This window comes from Apteryx rowi, unplaced genomic scaffold (genome assembly GCF_003343035.1).
Source record: "Apteryx rowi isolate R43461 unplaced genomic scaffold, aptRow1 scaffold_364, whole genome shotgun sequence".
Taxonomy (NCBI): Eukaryota; Metazoa; Chordata; class Aves; order Apterygiformes; family Apterygidae; genus Apteryx; species Apteryx rowi.
The window spans coordinates 73,762-98,673 of NW_020450130.1; the positions used below are offsets into that span (position 1 = coordinate 73,762).

Below are 24,912 nucleotides of genomic sequence, written 5' to 3' on the forward strand. Positions count from 1 at the left end.
TGCTGTTCATTCATAACTTGCTTTCAGCAGAAACTTTCTTTTCAGCGGTCAACTTTCATCTGAAAAGGGCTTTAAAAGGGACAATGGCCTGGGAGCTTTTACATTCTTTTTGATCTGTTGCATTCACACAAGGACACTATTCTTGCTTTGCTGATGTTAAAGGTTTTGTTCACATCTTTAAAACAATTTAAGCAGCCTCTTTCTTTACTTCTTGTCTCTTGTACTGTCACCACATGACTGCCTGGTTCTTCTCATGTCAAGGCCAGTTGTGGATCCCCTCCACTTCTAATAGTTCAGCTCTTTCATTGGTAAGAGCTGTTGTGAAGAAAACTAGGATTAAGGCCAGGACCTCCTTCTCTTGGGAGCTGCTTTTAAGCTGAGACTTTACTGCTGGCCCCCACCAATGCTACATCACAGCTGTGCAGCAGCTATGTCTATGCCTGGTCTTGTACCTTCTCGATCCTGACTTGCTGCCTTGACTTCCTCGTTTAACCTCAGACCTGTCTTGTCACTATGAACTTGCTATGTGGTCACTGGGCTGGACTACGGACTTGCTGTGTGACCACTGGACTGGGGTTGACCCTGATCACTGTCTCTGTACTTGATCCTTACCCTGACTTGCTGACTCAGGATCCTGGCACCTTGTTGGCAAGGTCATTGCTCCTGTCTGCCTTGCTGTCACTCTTTTTTCCCAGCTCGCTTTCTCTTGTTGAGCTGCCTGACACCTGGCACAGCTGTTTATGTGGCCAAACCAGGTCACAGAAAAGATTTCATTGAAAAGAATCCAGGAACATCCTGAAAAGTATAAGTTCTGAAAAGTAATTCAGGAAGAAGTAATCTTCCTCCTCCTCCAGCACACACCCCCCACATTCCTTGACCACGTTCAGGAAAATGAGCTTACGTGGCCTCCCTTGCCTGCTTCCAGACCTTGTCTGCTATTTGCTTACACTGATGACAGGCATAGCTGTCAACTGATGGCATGCCAGTCCCAGCAGGTCCATTCTGAAGAGAGAAATACTGGTCATGGTTCTTATGTAATGCATACAGAACAGGGTAGTTTTAAGATAAGATAAAGGGAGAAAAACATTTGAGCTTTGCAGTTATCTTTTGCTGGGAAACTGGGATTCTTCAAGCTGAAAAAGTTTCATCAGCACTTGTATTGGGTAGTGTTGTCCTTCCACATCTGGATTGACTTCTGAAGTAAGTGTGCAACAAATAGTGAAATAAGAAGCATTCTCCCAAACAATTGAAGTCCCCTCACCTTGTTTTGCCTTTCAAGCCCCGAAGAACTCTCTTCACAGAATTTGAGCTCACAGTTAGAATCCCCAGGGCTCTCAGGAAAGTGATATCAAGGATCTTGTATGTCAGAGATGTCTGTCATGTAGAGACAGGCAGAAATTTCACAGCCTGACTGGGTTATCCAGCAACTTTATACATATACGTGATTCTTGGTCTGGTTAGACTTGGGTGATACCAGCATAGTAAATGCAGCTAAGTAATCCCAAGTTCTGGGGGACCAAAGAGCTCCAGCCAGTAGGTGTGAAGTCACCTTTTGCAATGACCGACTGTCTCCATGGAGTAGTTTGTCCATGTGTCACCTTCATTATTACATTAGTGAGTGCTGGCCTGTGTGGCAGCGCTTCTGATTTGTGATGTTCAGACCCTGCTCATCTAAACTGAGCAGAGAAAAAACATACATGCCCTTCCACTCACCCCTCACCCCAAAACTCCTAGATGCTTTTCTAAAAAGCTGCTTTCTATCCATTCCTTGCCCATCCTGTGCCAGTCCATGGCCTCAATCTATTCCATGTGGAGGACTTCACATTTGCCTTTGTTGAATGTCAAGAGATTTGTGCTGGCCCATTCCTCCAGCCTGTCGAGGTTCGTCTGAATAGCAGTCCTGTCTCCATATCTATTGCTTCCCCTACTGGCACATTGTCTATGAACTTGCTGCCAGGGCACTGTGTCCCATCATGCAGGTTGCTAATAAGGATATTAAACAGTGTTGGCCTTGGTATCGATCTCTGAGGGCACTCCACCCGTAACCAATCACCAGCTGGACTTTGGCTCACTGGTCAGGGGGAGAGGAGCGGATGTTGCACACCTTGACTTAGCAATGTCTTTGACATTATCTCCCTTAGTATCCTTATAGCCTAACTGGTGATGTATAGATGGTTAAGTATACTGTCAGATGGATGGACAACTGCCTGGACCACTGTGCTCTGAGTATCGTGATCAGTGGTACAGAGATCTCACCGTAGAGTAGCTTCCAGGAAGGTTCCATCCATAACCTTCACGGGGACTGATGTGAGCTAACTGGCCCGCAGGTCCACAGATAAGTCTTCTTGTCCTTCCTAAAGATGGGTGTGAAGCTTGCCTTCTCCTATCACCAGGAACCTCTCCTGATCCCCTCTTCCTGCGACCCCTGATATATCCTCTTAAGTCAAGCTGAAGAAGTAAAATAGTCAATGAAATTCTGTGACATGATTAAAAGTTTAGGTATCTTTATAAATAGTCCTGTGGAACTATAAAGAACTGTGCTAACATGTTCTAAACATGTTCTAAAATTATTATGTTCTAAAATTGTTATGGAAGCCCAAACAGCAGACTATAAGTATTTCTCATATAACGTGAATAGAGAAATATTTCAATATTTAAGGGAGGAAGTAGTACACATAAGATCCAAACTTTGTGTGATATAAATTATCATATACCTAGAAAAGCCAGTTTATGGTGGCTGAAGCCTGGGCTATACCTGCCTGTAAGTGGGAGTTAAGATTTCATCCCCTTATTGTCTAGCTAAACCCACCAACCAAAGAAAATGCAGACTCAGCAGTTTTGCCTTCCTCAGGTGTTATCTGCTATACTGTCCATCCTTCCATAATTTGATTGCACCATCAAGGGTTCTGTTGCCAAAAGATCAGGTCTGCTGTTGCAGTTTTTAATGTAGGAGATGGCTCCATAGCAGAGTCCTTTCCTGACAGGGTACTGGCTCTGGTGTGATCAGGGACTGAACTGCCACAGGAAGGTGATTCAACCAAAATAAAAAAATCTAATTATTGTTTTGCTGGTGAGTTTTCAGCAAGGACAGTTATCAGAACTGATTCTCCTCATATCAGAAGCAGGAAGAGAGATGTGGCCAGGGATGGAGGGAGTGTGCACTGACAGTTCTATCTTTGATCTGATTAAGTAGCTATAGAGCCTCTCTCTAAGATATGAAGCAAACAAAACCATCAGAGAAACTCTTCCCCTGCCTGTTTCAGTGTGCTATGGACCAAATTTTGAAATATGTATAGCAAAAATTTTGATTTTCACTGAAAGGACTGTGTCCTAAATGAGTTGGTAGGGATCAGCTAGGACTTCTCCGGGTCTGCTGAATGAAAAGTAAAAAGTATAGCAGGCAAGGTACAACTACGGCAAAGTTGTAATTTGAAGCAAGTAGTTTAGCTTTTTTTTCCTGTTCCCCCATTGTGAGCAGTCTAGAATTTTCTTCAGTTTATTCATTATTCAGAGTTATTCTTATACCAGTGGACATTTGTTCTTAGTCTACAGCTGGCACACACAAAAAAAAATCAGATTTTTGTTTGGGAGTGTATATATTTTCTTTGCCTGATATGATCACATTTATTTCCTTAGATAAATTCCCAAATATCTGTTTCAGAAACCATCTACAAATAGTTCTCTGTGCTCACAAAAATTCCCTGCTTTCTTCATTCTTCTTGATGAACTGGAATTCTACAGTATCTGAAAAAAGTGGTCACAGTCTAAAAGGCTGAAATGAAAATTCACATGAATATTCATTGGTGGAGAATGAAGCAATTTCTATGTCCTGCTTACACCCCATTCCCATCTGAATTGGAGACAACATACCAAACAGTGAGAAGATGGCAGGACTGTGCTATTGATACAATTCTAGAATATCCTTACCTGTTCTAGTGGACTAATTGAAAATATTCTCTGCTGAGAGAAACTTATTGGTGCTGTTTAGCTTAAATCTTTCCAAAGGAAAAATGTGTTCCAAATGTGTTTAGGCTCACTTCCACAACCTTTCTTTATGCACGTAGTCTGCGTTACTGTCTTAGACCCTTTCCATTCCTGGTTCTTGTCTGTGGACCACTTGTAGACTGGAATGATTAAGTCTGACTCTGAGCTGAATATTGACATTGAATCAAAATGACACTATGCTTGTGTGAAGGTTGTTGCTTTTCTTCACAATATTTTCTATCACAGCATTCTCTGTGATTATCAAGCGCAGACATGTAACGTGCAGAATTCCTCTTGATTTCAGCTGCAGTTAAGAGCACTTACACAGCTCCTGCACAGCACTGCAGAACAAAAAGAGCCATGCAAATACTATTCATTCTGTAGCTGGCTGAACACAATCAACGTTTTACTGAGTTTTCAAGATTTGTACCTGAAGGATTTCTGTGAGATGCATGGTAACAATTTCTTAGGTCTAAAAAATCACCTTTATTTATATACTGATTTATGGGCAAGGCCAAGGGGATAAACATTTTCTAAATGAGTACAAGTACCAAGATAAATATTTATGATATTTTGGAGGAGCCAAAACAGCACACGGGATGATAGAAACACTAAGTGTGTATTTAACTAGATAAACAGTATGCTTTCCTAAAAAGCCTTAATTCCTATTTATATAGGATTAAATGTATATTTATGTAAACCTGAATTTATTGTTGACTTGCAGAATGAAATATTTTGCACTCAATTTGAGCCTTTGGGGAAAAGCAGATCAGGGTAAATGTAGTCACAATCTCGTTTAAGCAGAGATGAATTATCTACATTCCCCAAAAGAAGCAAGAAACACAGCTGTGAAGCTGACATTTTTGGGTATGAGTGAGGATGGAGGGAAGATCTTAATCTCATGTTGATCCTCTGAATAATACCTGATCACAGAGCAACTTCTGGATTATGACTCCATTGTAGGCTGTGTTGCTTGAGAACAAGGCAAAGTGCTAGAGGTTTTCTTTCCTACCATAAACCCTGGGGGATGAATACTTTCATTTGGCCATAGTGCCTCCTCTACTTTCTCTGTGGTAGCACTTAAAGAGTTAATTTGGCTGTAAGCGAAAGGAAGGACTTCTGGTGAAAAGCCTCATTGTTAATTCCACACAATCCCATATCTTTCATTTGATTTCAGTAAAGGTTTCTTCCTGCACTGGATGAGAAGACTTCATCACTGTAGTCCTCCACATTGCACTTATTCTTAAACCTGATTTTTATGCAATGAGAAAGAAACAACTCAGATATACTTGGCACAGTCTGTTCTTACTGGAGTCATTTGGATATTTGGGGGTCAATGAATTGAAGAGCAGAGTCAGAGGTAGCAGAGAGATGACAGTCTCAAAGCAGTTAAAAATGCACCGGGGTTTGCAGGTCATCACATAACGTGATGCTTCAGTGGAGGTGGAAGAAAGAGTGGTGTGAAAGAGCAAGGGGAACAATAGGCCTGTGCATATTCTCCACCTTGGTTACTGGAGTCCTGGAGTAGCAGGGCTGCCCTCAGCCATCAAAGCATGAAAGTTTGTCTAAAAAGACAAATTTATTGGAATGCAGGATTGCAGTACAGGTACTCTGTTGTGAGGAAAGAGAAGCAGTCCTCTTACTGCTGTACGTCTGGTTCAGCAGTCCTCTTTTTTTTTTTTTTTGCCAACTCTCTCTTCTTTTTCATTTGTTTGAGCCCATCCCTACACCCAGAATCTTCTGTGCTGTAACTGTAATTCTAGATCTGGATCCAGTGTTACAGTGGTGCAACCTCACCAACTCAAAGGCTCGCTTCTAATTTACAAGACTATGACTGAGACTGGAATGTCACTTTTTCAGCTGTTTTTTTTTTTTTTCTGGATGTGTGATTGCATTTCAGTAAAGAATACAATGCTGCTTTGTAATAGCCCTCTAACATCTAGCTGGAGGTAGATGTATCATCCCACCTTATTCTTCCTTCCTGTTTGCAGGTAAGACTTGATGAAACCAGATGCAACTTTCTTGCTGCACTGATAACATCAGAAGTAATATTTTTGTGTGTCCTCAGTTAGTCTTATTTTATAGAACAGTTCTAGTAACTGGGGTCATTCATCTGGTAGCCTTTTCTGGGGAACTGGAAGAATAGGAGGGGAGAAAGTCTGCCAGCAGCTGTGGCTTTGTACAGTGTCATTTTTCCTGATACAGTATTTCCCAATTTTAATTTTAAGGGATTTTTTTTTTAATTACAATGATGAAAGAGTTTTTCTCTTTTAAAAAGAGAGCTTTCCTCTGCAGTTATAACAAATGGCTTCCTGTGTTTTGTTTATACATAGTGTCTAAAGGGAGGCTGTTCCTGGTCAAGTTCCATATTCAGAAGAAAGCATTCAGCATATGAGAAGCTCAACAAGGAACTACTGATCTTGCAACTTGAACTTTGGCTCCTTTTGTGTCACCTGAGTCTCTCTTTAGTTGTGCTTATCTTTTTCAATGTAATTGAATTAGCTTCAAGTCATCCTGATTCAATTCTGTGCAAATGAGAGTGGAATGATACCTTTGATTATTTTTTTAAATGTCAGACTGAACTGAAATCATGCAAATCAGAGTCAATTCCTTTTTGTCTTACTTGTTTCTTCAGTATTCTTTCCCAGAACTAACTAGCACTGAAAGTGGTATCAAAGTGCTGAAACACACAGTAACAACCAACACAGCATCAATTACTATCTTGGCTGCAATACAGAGCCTGTCTGCACACTCTCAGTCATGCTGTACATTACAGAATCACAGAATGGCTGAGGTTGGAAGGGACCTCTGGAGATCATCTAGTCCAACTCCCCTGCTCAAGCACAGTCACCTAGAGCACTTTGCACAGGATCGCGTCCAGACGGGTTTTGAATATCTCCAGAGAAGGAGACTCCACAGCCTCTCTGGGCAACCTGGTCCAGTGCTCCGTCACCCTCACAGTGAAGAAGTTTTTCCTCAAGTTCAGATGGAACTTCCTGTGTTTCAGTTTGYGYCTGTTGCCTCGYGTCCTGTYGCTGGGCACCACTGAAAAGAGTCTGGCTCCATCCTTTTGACACCCTCCCTTCAGATATTTGTATACAAAAGATCCCCTTTCAGTCTTCTCTTTTCCAGGCTAAACAGGCCCAGCTCTCTCGGTCTTTCCTCATAAGAGAGATGCTCCAGTCCCCTAATCGTCTTTGTAGCCCTTCGCTGGACTTGCTCCAGTAGTGCCACATCCCTCTTGTACTGGGGAGCCCAGAACTGGACGCAGTACTCCAGATGTGGCCTCACCAGGGCTGAGTAGAAGGGGAGGATCACCTCCCTCAACCTGCTGGCAACACTCTTCCTGATGCACCCCAGGATACCATTGGCCTTCTTGGCCACAAGGGCACATTGCTGCCTCATGCTTAACTTGGTGTCCACCAGCACTCCCAGGTCCTTCTTGGCAGAGCTGCTTTCCAGCAGGTCAGCCCCCAACCTGTCCTGGTGCCTGGGGTTATTCCTCCCTGGGTGCAGGACCCTGCACTTGCCTTTGTTGAACTTCAGGAGGTTCCTCTCCGCCCACCTCTCCAGCCTGTCCAAGTCTCTCTGAGCGGCAGCACAGCCCTCTGGGGTATCAGCCACTCCTCCCAGTTTTGTATYGTCAGCAAACTTGCTGAGGGTGCACTCTGTCCCTTCCTTGGCTAATGGAATTACTGTATACAGCTGTAGTTGCCTTCGTTGTCTCAACATTTTGCAAATTCTAAAGCCATCCTGAAAATTTACATTATGACATTGCTCTGGGGTCACAGAATCTGAGGAGCTGGGTTTTGGTTTTGTTTGTTTGGTTTTCTTTTCCAGTGAGGAGTCTTGCAGAGGATTGCTGGCTGCTAACATGTGAATCCTTCCTTCCCAGTTTGTATTCTTCAATTTACTTCATGTGGCCACCCAGCGGATGAACAAGGAGGCTGTTGCACGTGCAAACCAAAGCTTTCCTGCTTTTACTATGTATTATTTAAGTCCAGAGAAATTGTAACAGGGACTTTCATGACTTTTTCGTTTTAATTTAAGCTTAATGTTAACTTAATATTTTTCATATTCCATTTTTTTCTTGATTCTGAGTTTTCTTATTACTGAATCCTAGTATTTCAGCAACAGCAACAAAGATAACTGAAACTCTACTTAACCTGCTTGTGCTTGTTTTAGTTTCTATATTTCATCTCCCTGGCTGTATTTCTTCTTTCCTTTCTTTATCTTAATTTCTGATTCCTCCTGCTTTTTGCCATAAGTGGGTAAAACCAAAATCTAAATGCCAAATAATTTGTTTTCAGTTTTGGAAAAAAAATGCTCAGGTGGGAAAATAAGAAGTTGGGCTTTTAATTTATTTCATCTTTTCCAGACCAGACTGTCCTGGTCTGGCCTGACTCCCCAGGGTCTTTGGAGGGGCTGAGGTGTATTTCTGCCCAGAATCTCTGGCATCCACCTGTTTGCGGGGGGTCAGGACACTTCTGAGCTTTGTGCTGGGAACACAGCTCCCCCATGGCGCAGAGCTCAGCAGGGTCATCCTGCAGCCCCAGGTCAAGCTGGGTGCTGGGATGCAGACCCAAGACTACCTGCAGCACCAGGCTGCCCTGGGAACTGCTGCACAGGAAAAAGATCAGGACCCTCAACCAAGTCATGAGTATGTTGGGATGGAGAAAGGAGATCCCAACCTCATGGGTTGGGGAGAGAGAGTCTAAATTCTGCTGCTTTGCAGGAAGACCAGGTGTCCTGCTGGCCACTACCACCTGCTCAACTCTAATTGCTAGGCCCCACTTGCTTTTGCACCACCAGAAGAACCCAGGTGTCTTGGCTTCCTCACCAGCCCCTAGATGCTGCTACTTTTGTAGAGCCACATGGAACCCAATTCCTTAGATATCAAACCCTATACTCTCACTCCTAGACCTTGCAGCCCCCCTCCCTCCCTCAGCTCTGGAGAGGGCACAAGTGTCTGGAATCCCCTGCCCCAAACTCTAACTGCTTAATATTCCTGGTAGAAAAGGAACATAATTCCCAGGAACCCCCTCAGTAGAAAACCCTTGTGTCCCTCACTTCCCAGAGAAACCAGGTAGTCAGGACCATATCTTGCTATATCTCAGACCCATTATGTTCCCACTGCTGGAAAGACCCCAGCTGTCTAGGATCACCTACCCTGTAGAGAAATCTTGCCATCGGGCACACAACTCCCTGCACTGTCTCTATGTGGGTGTAAAGACCTTCTTGGAATGGCTCTGAGGCTGTGTACCAGTCTAGGTAAGCCATGCTGTGCCACAGCTCAGCACTTGTGAGACCACACCCGGAGTGCAGTGTCCAGGTTTGGTCTCCCCAGCACAGGACAGACAGACCTGGACACACCAGGACAAACCCACCATTGAATCACTGAGGTGGCTGGGGGCACAGGGCATATAAGGAGCAGCAGAGGGTGCTGGGTGGCAGCTACTTGCCTTCCTCATTTCCCAGAACTCCAGCCCAGATGGCCTTATGTGGCCTGGTCAGCACCAGAACCAAGACACTAGACCCAGCACCCTCCACAAACCTCCAGGATGACTCGCATCGTGCCTCCTTGCCCTGCCTTCCAACACCTTGATGAGGTTATAGTCCCAGGGTGAACCACACTCAAGGATCTGGACTGTTTCCTCCTCCAGCTGCTTCAAGAAGGTCTTGTTCTCTTTATCACTCTCACTGACTGCTCTGCAGGATGCTCCCAGTGGGAGCTCACCCTTCCCAGCATCTCCTCTGAGCCTGATCCACAGGCAAGCAGCGTCTCGCCCTTTCGCCAGAAGATTCCCCTGAACAAACTGCTCCTGCACTGAAATGCCACCTCCTCCTTGCCTTTTCCTCCATCCCCCCATGGGAGCACTTCACCTTGTCTCCAGGAAGATATGAGGGCATTGCACCTCCTGTGTCCTTCCCAGGAAGCAGGCCTATATTTGTGTGCAGTCATGGGCAGTGGAGCCCTTTAGCCTTGGGTAGTTCTCCAAGGTCTTTTTTGCTTCCCTCACCCAGTCCCACATCCTTTCCTTCCCTCTCTTCCTCTTCTCATCCACTGCAGGCCGTGATCTTGGGCCACAGCAGACCAGGCCCAGCCCTGCTCACCACAGTGGCCAACCTTCATGCCAATGTGCTTTTGCTCCACTCTGTCAGACAAATCCTGCCCCTACCAAGCAGTTTCCCTGGACTCCTATGCCTGACATCTGTGGCCCCCAGCCCAAGTGCCCAGAGTTTAAAGGCCCTCCCTCTGGACACTGAGAAAGCACACCTGACTGCACTAAGGTAGGAATGGATGTTATCTTATTCAGTGTTCACCCTGCAGGTTCAAGAAGGCCAAGTCCTGCAGAGATGTGAGGGTGATGGACAGCTGTCAGGAGGCCAGCAGCCCCTCAGTGAGCATGGTCAGGTTTTCTCCCATCAACCACACCAGGCAGGTGTAGCTTTGCTCTGTTAACACCCACAGCAGTGCATGGTAGACAAGCTCCTGGTCATACTAGGAGGCACAGAGCACCACGGTGCATAGCATGAAGCTGACAACCAGTTCCAGGCACATGAAGAGCAGGCAAAATCTCCTGCGGAACTGCAGAGGGGTGGAAGACAGGTCAGGGTAGGTGCATCTTAATCCCATCTTGCCCCAGGGCCTTCACCCAGACTGGAGGGCACCATTCAGGGAACCCATGGGCTGCCCTCCAGCCACTTCTCACCTCTCTCTTGGGCAGGGTTGCAAATGAGCCTTCACAAGCACAGAAAGAAACACACCCAGGGATTTCCCAGCTGCAAAGCTCACAGCAGGCAAGCAGTACCTAAACAGCCTGGGGCCCATGAGCCCTGACAGCTGAAGCAAGCATCCACCCATTCCATTCGCTGCACAGTAGCCCAGACTCAGGCCCCAGGGCGCAGGGGACCTGAGAGGCAGTTCATTGCGGCCAGGTAGTGACACCTCATCTCTTCTCCAGCACCTTTCTCTCCTGCAGATCAACAGAGAGTGAGGACACTTGTCAGGCCCTTTGATGTAGCTGGGACAGCAGGGGCTGACACCAAGGTGGGAGTCCTTCTTGGGACTGCATGGTGCCCCCACCTGCACCCTGCACAGAAATACAGTCCCAGCCTTGGCCAGGCATGACACACACTCCTCTCCCCAGTGTGACTCCTCATGCTGGGGCAGGTGCTAATAGTTGGATTAGATGTGATCTGATATCATCTTGGCCAGTCATTCTTGCAGGTCATCCCTGAATCCTCTCCCAGTTTTCTATATTATATTTTTTCCTTCAGATGTGGACAGTACCGGTCCTCCCAGGATGACAGAGAGAACTAATCCTACTCCATATCCTCTTGTTCATGCCTATGTGAATAGGGACTAATCAATGACACAGACTGATCAGCCTCACATATCACCATTACAGACCACTTCAGCCAACCTCCAAAGCCACACTGATACTTGTAATCTTTGCATTGATTCCAGTGAGACCTAAATCAGAAATAATAGAAAAATAGAAATATTTTGTCACATTTTTTCTTTTAGCTTTCATTTTTCCACAATTCCAAAAATACTAGCCATGGGCAAAAGAGCTGATCGTTTACCCATCACGCATACAATCTAAAAGGTTCGTCTAAATGTGTCTTCACTTCAGAACTTGGGAGACGTGCATGTTCTGAGACCTGCAGTACTTCATATGTCCTCCAAGTTGTCAGAGTACATTTTTGATGAACCGATAGAATATGACTATTTACTTTTTCCCCAGAGACATCCCTCCCTGGATATATGTCTCTAGAAATGTCTCTCCTGGAAAACACTTCCTACCCACAGTCATTCACCAGCTCCTAAAAGTAGGAACAAGAGCTTTCACTTCGATAGGGAGCAAAGTACCTGCCCTCTGGCACCATGCACATGATTAGAAATTGGGGTTAGATAATTACAAAGATGAGAGCAAGCAATTCGTTTATCTGTTAGAATAGATACTGTAGTGTTAGAGGAGCTTGGGCTCTGAGTTGCTGCTGGCAATGCAGAGCATGCTTCCAGATATGCAGCACACAAATTTTTTGCAATTCCTCTCTTTTTGTTTTCTTGATTAGTACTACCCAGAAGAAAACAAAACCTGAGAACTTGAATTTCAAGCTCTTTTTAATTTGGGATTCATACTGCACATCACATTTCACATACTATAAAGAATCTACAGCAGGTTTGCTGGGACCTGGTTTAGGTTAGAGACATTCCAGTTTTGTGCTGGCTTGCAATAAGAGAGTCAAGAAGTGGAGACAAGAAAAAGGCATTCCTTGAATGTTGTTCATATATGCTTCCATGGAAGATTAAAGCAGATACTGCAGTGGCTCTCCATGAGGAAGGATGCGTGGATACCACGCAAACAGTGGCTAATGGGGGCCACCAAGACCATAGGGGAAGCAGGAAATATCCATGCCACTGAGTTCTGAGCTCCTATTACTAGTCCAAACTTTGGTTTATTTCACTACATCCCGTCACTTGAGTCATTCCGATCCGAGAATCCTGGAACTGTGGCACACAGCCTGTTTCCACCAGATCAGGGAGCAACAGCTTTGAGGCAACTGAAACATTAAAATAGATGACATTTATTAAATGCCTACATGCCTAATATAGCAGCTGCTGCTGTTATAGAAGAAGATGAAATAAGATGGGAATTGGCACCTGCTCACATAATAAGCTGAGTAAATATTAGCTCTTACATTATGTTCTGCAGCAGGGACTCTGTTAAAGACCCAGTACAGAGGCAGTGTACTATGAAATGGTGCTGGAGATAAATAGAAATTAGAACTCTGCTTTTCTTAAAGCTTTTTCAGCATTTTCAGTAGGGGAATTAAAAAAAAAAAAAAGGTTCTTTGGTGTTCGTTTTGGCTTTTCTGCCTGAGTAAGCTCACCATCTGGAAACCAGCAAAGAGACCTGAGTGCAAATTTAGGGTAGCTGTGTGTTATCAATGTTATGCAAGCCAGAGAAGTGTGAAAGCAATCTGCCCAGACACTTCCAGAGAGACAGGGAAGCTTTTTGGCTTCCACTGCATGTGACAGTACTGTAATGTGGGATGCTGCCTTCTGGATTCTGATACCAGTGCAGACTGGAGCAATGAAAAGAAGGACTTAAGAGATGATCAGGGAAGAGTGTATCGCATCACACTGGAGGAGGCTGAGAGCCTTTGGCTTATTCAGCTTTTGGTCAGGTTTAAGCAAAACAGCACAGTACACACATTCGCAAAGAGTGAAAGATGAGTTAGGAACATAGGCTGGATAGGAAAGGACCAGTAAAGGCAAGGAGCAATGATAGCGGGACCCTAAGAAAAAGCTGAGAGAAGAGGGAGTGAAGAGCGAAAGATACTTTCTCCTATGAGCAAGAAAACTGCCTTCCATCATTAGATTCCTTCTGTGTTCAATAATAAGGCTTTGTACACTATATTTACTCGAGCAGGACTGCATCAAAAACACCTGATTTTTTCCTTACCCTATCCCCTCCTCTGTGGAACTGTCTCAGCTCCCAAATTTTAGTTTACCATGGAGATCAGAAGACATGTTTCATTCAGTTGCCTGGCTGGGCATTTTCCTGCAATTAGCAAAACTGAACAGCATTTCTAAAGCAGAAGAAGCCACATGGAAGCTAATCTATGGCCCTGAGTAGCTGTTTCAGCAGCTCACCAGGTCAATCCCAGCTTTGTTACTCAGGGAGTCAGACACAAGGGTGCCTCTGTCCCTAGTAGCTAGAATTCAGCAACAAGATTTCTATTGTCCATAAAGTGAACAACGTGTCTCCTTTTCCAGCTATGTGAATGTGGTGTAGAATCAAGGAGTGGCAAGAGGAAGCGCAAACCTCTACTCTTCCTCAAAACAGGGTTTTCACACTGGCAGTCTCTCTCCAGCCAAACTTCTCTTTCTGCCACATCAGTCTGCTCACAGCCATGGCTGGTATCTGCTTGGCACAGTGATAGATAAGTTCCCTCAGTGGGCTGTGGGAGTAGCACAGGATCCTCTACTCAGCAAGTAAGGAAATGCCCTCTGCATATACTCCAGAATGAAGCCCTTGTCTCTTGGCTACCCCAGTAAAGAACCATCCTTGGAAGCCCTCAGCTGCTGCAAGTTCCAGGCAGGCCTCCTCTTTCCCAAGGTATAACACAATGGCAGCAACAACAGGCAGAGGACTTCTCAAGCCTCAGAGGGAAGAGAGGGCTCAGGGCTCTAAGCACAGCTTAAGACCAACATAGCATTGGGACATTTGGACCCTGCTCAGCTTCCAGGTCCTGCTCACTCCCCTGATGATCAGTAAGTTCAGCTTTCAGACAGTGGAATTGTCAGACCCTTTCTTGTGTTCTTGGCCACTTGTTCTCAGATTCCTGCTCTTCTACCCATAAAAAGAGTGAGCTGTTATTATCGCGTAAGCAGTGATGTAACACAAATGGTCAGTGCAGGGTGTCTCTGTCACACAGGCATCAGAGGGTCAAACCCAGCCCTGTTCAAGATAGGACACTGAGAGAACCTCTCTGCCACTCTTACAGAAACCAAAGAGCCTGTCAAAAGTGAATGCTTCTTTAATTCAACACATTTTCCTCATTGCTTTCTTTCACAGTAGAAGCAGAAATAGTCTTGTCAGAGATTTCCACAAGTCCTTCAGATCAAACAGAGGTGGACTGAGAAATTTCAGCTGAGGTTAAATATGTGAGCATCCCATAAAAGCCTTTTTAAACCCCAAAATCTCACAGCATAGGTAGAGGATGTGCTCAGGCTTCCTCCAGTCCACACCTGGCTGTTTTCAACGCCCGTCATTTTAGCTGCTCGCATCATTTACTGGCCTCATCTAGTAAAACTACCCAGACTGTATAAAGCAAAACTTCTGAATAACTTGAGGAAAGAAGAGAGAGACATGCAGCCAGGCCCAGTCACTTCTGCATCACATCTACAGGGCTTGGAAAAATTCACCTGACTGCATGTTAAAGACCCAACAAGAGTTATTGGCACAAGTTCCAGACTGAATCCTTTGATGGGCATCTCATGACACAGCACTTCCATTCCACAGGGAACAGTAAACTTCCTCCTCCTGTGCTTTCTGTATCATGAACAATCCATTCTCAGAGCTCATGTGCCTCATTTTTTACTTCCTTTTTCTATTTTTTTCTCATAGTCTCTGTTTCTTCTGAGATATTTTTAATCTGATGTTCTGCCAACAGATAGGGCTACCCCAAGCATTGTCTGCTGCAAGGCAACCTGTATTTGTGATTTCCTCTTTGATCCATGGCTTAATCTAACAGAATCAGCCACCCCAGCATCATTTTTTGCCTAATTTTAATGCTGCTGAAAATATTTCATCCCATCGACAGGCTGATGTATTCCTATGTGTGATGCCGCTGTCCCTTGGAAGCTTATCTCAGAGAGAGCTGTCAGCTATCATTTGGCAATACAACTAGAACTTTAAGAAGGGAAGCACCAGGATGCTCATTATTTGCTCATGTCTCTGTTTTGGCCTTGTAGATAATGGGGACTCATGTTTTTACTCCTTCTCCATTTTGAGCTCCAAACACAGACCTGTCTCAGGGCAAGATCCATGTGACAGATAGGGTCATTAACAAAACAGGTAGATCAGAGCTACTCCTGGGGAAACTGCATCCAGATCATGAGGTCCCAGACACACTGTGTTTCCCATATTCCTGCAAAATATTCTTGCAGCTTCCCTAGAAGACAAAGCAACTTACCCTGCCTCTTCTTACCCCCTTCCAGAAGAAAATGGCACCAGTTGAAGCCATTACAGTGGGTACAGCATCCAGTGGCTGGAACTACAGTACCGGTCCTACTGAGTGGGAAGAAACAAAGTCCACAGGGCAGAAAAACCAACAGAAGTGAAAGGTAACGTAGCGTGAAGCCAGTGGACATAACATACTACAGGAGATAATAAGCTACTGCCTAATGAATGTCTTGCACAGGATATGGGCCAAGGGGAACAAGTCCAGTCATCTTCAAATGCTGGGCCAGTATTAGCTCAGCAGAAGTGGAGCGACCATTGCCAGTGCTTTAAAGAGCTTTATATAAAGTTTCAGGCAGAACGTGCACTGCCTAACAGGTTTCAAGTTCAGAAAGAATCAGCAGAGCAGTAGTGGCTGCCACTTCTTTAGATGTTGAATATAGGAAAAAAGAAACACTCTACCAGCTTGCCCAAAGGTCTCGCCAGTCCTGTAACCTGCTTTGGACAAAGACTGACACCAGACACCTAGTATAAACAAAATGTAACACTAGAGCAAACCTTCACAGTCTTTCCACAAATCATTCTCCCAACCACTCTTAGCTCAGAAATGTCTTGTCCCAGTAGAGAGTTTTTGTATGTATTAGTCCTTAATGGATTCCCCTCTCTTAGCCCATGACAATTTTTAGCTTTCACACTACTTGCAGCAAAGGGTTCTGCAGTTCATACCAGTTCTGTAACTGGTACGAAACAAGGATGGGATGGACTTTTATACATCCTGTCCTCTGCTGAGCACAACCCTGGCTGCACAGAGCCAGTGGAGCTAGAGCATGCCCTGTGTCTGCTATGGGTTTGGCCAGTCACTGTAGAATACAGCACCTCTTTCCTTTCCAGAGCAGTGCACTATTACCTGGATCTCCAGGTGAACCAATTTATACATGGGGCATTCTTATTCTTCTGCCAGCAAAGACGAAAGAAACTACTCCCAGCCACAGAGACAATTGTTACCATTCCAGTGTAAGGCCCGAGAAACTCAGTTTCATATGTTTATTTATTTTGTAACAACTGTTTCAAGGACAAGAGCAATCTGTGGGAATCACCGCCCCATGCATCTGCAATTACCATGTATTTATCCATGACATGTGGTTGCTGTATGTTGTCTCTATTTGTCTGCCAGCCTGGGAACAGCAGCTTCTTTGGAGTTAAAAGTCCTTCAGTACTGCAGACACTTCCAGTGCAACAAAGAGATGCTACCAGTATTTAGAAGGGTGCCACCAGTGCTTTGTTGAAAACTACTGGAGAAAAGCACGTGATTTGACAACTGTATTCTCTGAGAGCTACTCAGGCTATGCAGTCATAGCAGAGCAGCATCCAGTATAATAATCACAGGCAGGTAAAAAACTATCCAAGACTCTCTCAGCAAAGAAGCAGGAAGTTCATTTCACAATGATTGAAGAGGTAAATCTTTTAAAGCTGGAGAGAGGCCAGTTTTTCTTTCATATGTGAGGCCTGTATCCAACAGTCACCTTGGGCAGACAGGATAGATCTGTTATCCTGATTCTCACTGAGGCAATGGGTGGAGTCTAAGCAAGGTTTCAATCTGGGTCTGTCAGCAATAGCTTTCACCTCCTCACTCATCCCTTGTCTTTACCTTATGCATTGCTTCCTCAGTTATGCTAGAACAGATGTTCATGAGGTGAAGCAAGTTGGGAAGCTTGAGCTGGGTTAAGAAGAATATGGGTTTTTGACAGGTGCTATGACAACCATGGACTTTGAGCTGCACCTGAAAAATCTCAACACCAGAGGTGTTTTGCAGGCTCAGCTCCCATCCAAGTGCTTAACTGAGTGTGGTTATTCATCTAGGATTTAAGCACCCTGACAGCTTTGTGAACCCCAATTTGAGACACTCCAACCAAGCAGAAGTATCTGCAGTTTCCTTTCCATGGCCCCTCTATGTTTCTCTCAGAAACAGCCTTCATGAGGTTGAGAAGCATTGAGTGTTGTTTATGTCTCAAGGACTGCCCTTGCCCTCAGAGGTGACAGTGCCATCCTTGTTGATAGAAGGCATTCTTCCCAAAACATTTTAGTGGCCCTGTGGTAGATTCTCTCCAGCTCGTTGACAGAGGGGAAGAATCACTTAGCTACACTCTAGCTAATAGAGCCCAGAATGCAGATGGCCATAAGGGTGCACTGCTAGCCCTTCCTCTGTCTGTTGCCCACTGGGAAACTCAGGTCTTTTCCTGCAGAGCTGCTACCCAGGCTTTCTTGTGGCATGGAGCTATTCTGTTGAAGTGCAGGACTTGAATTTGTATTTTTTGAATGTCAGACCATTCCTCCAGCTTGTTGAAGTTCCAGAATATTGACCACTCTGCACAATTTGATGTCATCTGCAGACTTTCTGACGGACTTTATGAAAAAAATGAACAAACAAGAATGAATATTGAGCACTGATGATAACTTCTTGACACAGGTGGTGGAGGAGCCAACAAGGAGAGGTGTGCTGCTGCACCTCGTACTAACAAACAAAGAAGGACTGGTTGGAGATGTGAAGGTCAGGGGCAGCCTTGGCTGCAGTGACCATGAGATGGTGGAGTTGAGGATCCTGCGAGGAGGAAGCAGGGCACTAAGTAGGATCGCAACCGTTGACTTCAGGAGAGCAAACTTTGGCCTCTTCAGGGAGCTACTTGGAGGAATCCCATGGATTAGGGCCCTAGAAGGAAGGGGTGTTCAAGAGAGCTGGTTAATATTCAAGCATCACTTCCTCCAAGCTCAAGAGCAGTGCATTCCTATGAGTAAGAAGTCAAGCAAAGGAGGCAGGAGACCTGCATGGACGAGCAAGGAGCTCCTGGAAAAACTCAACCAGAAGAAGGAAGTATACAGAAAGTGGAAAGGGGGACAGGCCACTTGGAAGGAATCTAGGGACGTCGTCCGAGTATGCAGGGATGCGACGAGGAAGGCCAAGGCCCATTTGGAATTAAATCTATCAAGGGATGCCAAGGACAACAAGAAGGGCTTCTTCAAATACATCAGTAGCAAAAGGAAGACTAGGGAAAATGTGGGCCCATTGCTGAATGGGGTGGGTGCCCTGGTGACAAAGGTTGCAGAGATGGCAGAGATGGCAGAGTTACTGAATGCCTTCCTTGCTTCAGTCTTTACCACTCAGGCCAGTCCTCAGGAATCCCAGACCCTGGAGGCAAGAGAGAAAGTCTGGAGGAAGGAAGACTTCCCCTTGGGCGAGGAGGATCAGGTTAGAGATCATTTAGGCAAACTTGACACCCACAAATCCATGGGCCCCGATGGGATGCACCCACGAGTGCTGCGGGAGCTGGCGGATGTTATTGCTAGGCCACTCTCCATCATCTTGGAAAGGTCAAGGAGAACAGGAGAGGTGCCTGAACACTGGAAGAAAGCCAGTGTCACCCCAATCTTCAAAAAGGGCAAGAAGGAGGATCCGGGAAACTACAGGCCACTCAGCCTCACCACCATCCCAGGAAAGGTGATGGAGCAGCTCATCCTGGAGGCCATCTCCAAGCATGTGGAGGAAAAGAAGGTGATCAGGAGTAGTCAGCATGGCTTCCCCAAGGGGAAAGCATGCCTAACCMGTCTGATAGCCTTCTATGAGGGAATGACTGTCTGGGTAGATGAGGGGAGAACAGTGGATGTTGTCTACCTTGCCTTCAGCAAGGCTTTTGACACTGTCTCCCATAACAGCCTCACAGACAAGCTCAGGAAGTGTGGGCTAGATGAATGGACAGTGAGGTGGATTGAGAACTGGCTGAATGGCAGAGCTCAGAGGGCTGTGATCAGTGGCACAGAGACTAGTTGGAGGCCTAGTTGTAGCTAGCGGTATCCCCCAGTGGTCAGTACTGGGTCCGGTCTTGTTCAATTTATTCATCAGTGACCTAGATGAAAGGACAGAGTGCACCCTCAGCAAGTTTGCTGACRATACAAAACTGGGAGGAGTGGCTGATACCCCAGAAGGCTGTGCTGCCGCTCAGAGAGACTTGGACAGGCTGGAGAGGTGGGCGGAGAGGAACCTCATGAAGTTCAACAAAGGCAAGTGCAGGGTCCTGCACCCAGGGAGGAATAACCCCAGGCACCAGGACAGGTTGAGGGTTGACCTGCTGGAAAGCAGCTCTGCCGAGAAGGACCTGGGAGTGCTGGTGGACACCAAGTTAAGCATGAGGCAGCAATGTGCCCTTGTGGCCAAGAAGGCCAATGGTATCCTGGGGTGCATCAGGAAGAGTGTTGCCAGCAGGTTGAGGGAGGTGATCCTCCCCTTCTACTCAGCCCTGGTGAGGCCACATCTGGAGTACTGCGTCCAGTTCTGGGCTCCCCAGTACAAGAGGGATGTGGCACTACTGGAGCAAGTCCAGCGAAGGGCTACAAAGACGATTAGGGGACTGGAGCATCTCTCTTATGAGGAAAGACCGAGAGAGCTGGGCCTGTTTAGCCTGGAAAAGAGAAGACTGAAAGGGGATCTTTTGTATACAAATATCTGAAGGGAGGGTGTCAAAAGGATGGAGCCAGACTCTTTTCAGTGGTGCCCAGCAACAGGACGCGAGGCAACAGACGCAAACTGAAACACAGGAAGTTCCATCTGAACTTGAGGAAAAACTTCTTCACTGTGAGGGTGACGGAGCACTGGACCAGGTTGCCCAGAGAGGCTGTGGAGTCTCCTTCTCTGGAGATATTCAAAACCCGTCTGGATGCGATCCTGTGCAAAGTGCTCTAGGTGACTGTGCTTGAGCAGGGGAGTTGGACTAGATGATCTCCAGAGGTCCCTTCCAACCTCAGCCATTCTGTGATTCTGTGGTTCTGTGAAGTGAAGAAGTAGATGGAAAGCTCCCCAGCAGGCTGTCATCCATTGCCCATGGGAAGAAGCCTGTACATGAATGAGGCCACCTGAACGCAGCATCTGAACCATCCTCAGGGCACACTTATCTGTACCGATATTAACCCTGGTCCTGGTCCTGGCACTGCTGAGAAAACTCTGACTCATCTTTGAAAGGTCATGGTGTTTGGTAGAAATACCAGAGGCCTGGAAGAGAGAACTGTTCCCCTGTCTTCAAGAAAGGCAAGAAAGACAGTCTGGGAAACTACAGGCTGATCAGCATCATCTTGATCCCTGGGAAGGTAATGGAGCAACAACCTCTGCATATCATTTCCAAACATATGAAGTACAGGAAGGCTATTGGGAGTAGTCAGCATAGATTCACCAAGGGGAAATCGTGCTTAACCTATCTGATAGCCTTCTATGATGAGATTGCTGGCTTGGTGGATGAGGGGAAGAACAGTGGATGTTGTTTACCGTGACTTCAGTAAGGCTTTTGACACTGTCTCGCATAACAGCCTCATAGGCAAGCTCAGGAAGTGTGGGCCAGACAAATGGACAGTGAGGTGGATTGAAAACAGGCTGAACTGCACCTGGAGGTCAGTGTACCCCAGGGGTCAGTACCAGTGCCAATACTGTTTAACATTTTCATTAAGGACTTGGGTGATGGGACCAAATGCAGCCTCAGCAAATTTGCAGAAAATACAAAACCGGGAGGAGTGGCTGATACTGATGGTTGTACTCCTATTCAGTGGGGCCTCCACAGGCTGGAGAAGTAGGCCAACAGGAACCTCATGAAGTTCAACAAAGGCAAGTGCAAAGTCCTGCACCTTGGGAGGAATAACCCCTTGCAACAGTACAGGCTGGGGGTGACCAGCTGGAGAACAACTCTGCAGAGAAGAACCTGGGGGTTCTGGGGGATGCCAAGTTGAATATGAGCCAGCAGTGTGCCCTTGTAGCAAAGAAGACCAATAGCATCCTGAGCTGCAATAAGCAGAGCATTGCCAGCAGGTTGAGGGAGGTGATCCTAACCCGCTACTCAGTATTGGTGAGGCCACACCTAGACTGCTGTGTCCAGTTCTGGGCTCCCCAGTACTAGAGAGGCATGGACAGACTGGAATGAGTCCAGTGAAGGGCCATAAAGATGATTAACAGGCTGGAGCAACTCTCATATGAGGAAAGGCTGAGAGAGCCTGGAGAAGAGAAGGCTTACTGGAGATCTTATCAACAAGTATAAATACCTGCTGGGGACTGTAAAGACACTGCTCTGGTTTGGTGTTGTGATCTCCAGCTGTGTGTTTGTGCCAGGAAAGAACATCAACCTTGATCTGCCATCCCACTCAGATTCTGCATGTGCCAAAGGACTTGGCTGTCTCTTGAATGAAACAGTTCTTACAGGAACCAGGTAGAACCACAGAAACTGTCCACCCTTCACCCTGGCAGTGATTCCTGAGCTGGAGCCATGGAGGGGCTCCTTCTTCTCCCCTCTCTGCTCTCCAGTGGCAGGAGAAAAGCAGAATTGCAAGTGGAGGTGGGGGGGAGGAAGAGCACAGCCCATCCCACCACCCACCCATTACAGCCAGCATAGGTCCCATTGCCCAGCTTCAGGGCAGTACTACAGGCTACAGGTTACCCCAGGTGCTCAGAGGGGGACATATGTCCAGTATGGGAGGAGATCCTAATGCACTGACACATCACAGTTATGGAATCATTCAACACACTAATGAACCAAAAAAATTCTTCTCCTTGCACTGCTAGTTCTTCTCATAACCTAGCCCTGCAGCAATATCTCTGGAGGTAGTGCCCCTTTGCTGGAGATGCTTTCTGAGCATCTTTGCCAATAAATCTCTCACCTCCAGTCTGACTGTATGTTTTACTCACACAAGCAAACCACTGGCCTTGAAAAGCCAGCAATTTATTACTTGGAGAGTTTCAAAGGAAGCTGGCTTGGTGGAGGGGAAAGGAAATTTCAGGATGGCTGATATTGTGACCTCTTTTAAAGTAGATACAATGGCAAAAGCTCAGCAAACTCCTCCGGTGTTTGGGTGATCCTAGGTGTCCTAGCTGTGCTGAGCACCCTGGTGCTAATCCAGCAGAGCTTTTGGGCACAGCCATAGATTTAAGCATTATTTTAGACAGAACTGCTGTGTTTAATTTTGGATGCAGGGGCTTCATTTTAGGCTCCTATTTATTGGAAACCTCAGTTTGAGCTATTCATGCACAACAAAAGACAGTGCTCATTTTTCTTGCCCATCTCAGGACAAATTACTGAGGGATCCAAGTTAGTGTTTTCCTAATGTGACTGCATCAGCTTAAAAAATGCAGTTTTCTGCTGTGTATTTCTAACGTCTTAGTGGCTGATCATTGAAGATCAAAGTCTGCCTTTGGATACACAGGCACACTGCTCCCTATTGGCCACTGCAAAAAAAGAAAGAGATCATTCCCAGTGAAATTAGAGTGCTGCAGAAGCATTTCACACTCACACATTTTAATAGCATTTTATTCCTGGAAGGGCTGTAACTGAGTGCCCAGGGAGTCAAATACAGGCATACCTCGGAGATATTGCGGGTTCAGTTCCAGACCACTGCAATAAAGCAAATATCACAATAAAGCAAGTCACACAAAATTTTTGGTTTCCCAGTGTATATAAAAGTTATGTTTACACTATACTGTAGTCTATTAAGTGCAAAATAGCATTATGTCTAAAAAATACATACATGTCTTAATTTTAAAAAATACTTTATTGCTAAAAAATGCTAACCATCATCTGAGCCTTCAGTGAGTCGTAGTCTTTTTGCTGATGGAGGGTCTTGCGTTGAGGTTGATGGCTGCTGACTGATCAGGGTGATGGCTGCTGAAGGCTTGGGTGGCTGTGGCAATTTCTTAAAATAAGACAGCAACGAAATTTGCCACATCGATTGACTCTTCCTTTCACGAAGGATTTCTCTGTAGCATGCGATGCTGTTTGATAGCATTTTACCCACAATAGAACTTCTTTCAAAATTGGAGTCAATCCTCTCAAACCCTGCCGCTGCTTTATCAGCTAAGTTTATGTAATATTCTAAATCCTTTGTTTTCATTTCCACAATGTTCAGAGCATCTTCACCAGGAATAGATTCCATCTCAAGAAACCACTTTCTTTGCTCAACCATAAGAAGCAACTCCTTATCCTTTCAAGTTTTATCATGAGATTGTAGCAATTCACCACATCTTCAGGCTCCACTTCTAATTTTAGTTCTCTTGATATTTCCACCACATCTGCAGTTACTTCCTCCACTGAAGTCTTGAGCCCCTCAAAGTCATCCATGAGGGCCGGAATCAACTTCTTCCAAACTCCTGTTAGTGTTGATATTTTGACCTCCTCCCATGAATCACGATTGTTCTTAATGGCATCTAGAATGGTGAATCCTTTCGAGAAGGTTTTCAATTTGCTTTGCCCAGATCCATCAGAGGAATTACTATCTATGGCAGCTATAGCCTTATGAAATGTATTTTTTAAAAAATAAGACTTGAATTCGAAATTTCTCCTTGACCCATGGGCTGCAGAATGGATGTTGTGTTAGCAGGCATGAAAACAACATGCATCTCATTATACCTCTTCAACAGAGTTCTTGGGTGATCAGGTGCATTGTCAACGAGCAGTAATATTTTGAACAGAATCTTCTCTTCTGAGCAGTAGGTCTCAACAGTGGGCTTAAAAAATTCGATAAACCATGTTGTAAACAGATGTGCTGTCATGCAGGCTTTGCTGTTCCATTTATAGAGCACAGGCAGAGTAGATTTAGCTTAATTCTTAAGGGCCATAGGATTTTCGGAATGGTAGATGAACATTGGCTTTGACTTAAGGTCAACAGCTGCCTTAGTCCCTAACAAGAGAGTCAGCCTGTCCTTCGAAGCTTTGAAGCCAGGCATCCTTCTCCTTTCTAGCTATGAAAGTCCTAGATGGCATCATCTTCCATTATAAGGCTGTTTCACCTGCACTGAAAATCTGTTGTTTAGTGTAGCCACCTTCATCAATTCTCTTATCTAGATCTTCTGGATAACTTGCTGCAGTTTCTACATCAGCACTTGCTGCTTCACCTTCCACTTTTATGTTATGGAGATGGCTTCTTCCTTAAACCTCAGGAACCAACCTCTGCTAGCTTCAAACTTTTCTTCTGCAGCTTCCTCACCTCTCTCAGCCTTCACAGAATTGAAGAGAGTTTGGACCTTGCTCTGAATTAGGCTTTGGCTTACAAGAATGTTGTGGCTGGTTTGATCTTCTATCCAGAGCAGTAAAACTTTCTCCATATCAGCAATAAGGCTGTTTCGCTTTCTTATTATTCGTGTGTTCCCTGGAGTAGCACTTTTAATTTCCTTCAAGAACTTTTACTTTGCATTCGCAACTTGGCTAACTGT

The 24,912-nt window shown here is 45.4% G+C and overlaps 1 protein-coding gene across 1 annotated transcript in view; it reads left to right on the forward strand.

The window, feature by feature from the left end:
- SHB (SH2 domain containing adaptor protein B) overlaps positions 1 to 24,912 on the forward strand; it is an 84,652-nt gene that overhangs the window by 51,535 nt on the left and 8,205 nt on the right. Inside the window, exon 4 of the mRNA XM_026073226.1 lies at positions 15,722 to 15,847. Coding sequence (XP_025929011.1) covers positions 15,722 to 15,847 — 126 coding nt within the window. The remainder of the gene's footprint in view (positions 1 to 15,721; positions 15,848 to 24,912) is intronic.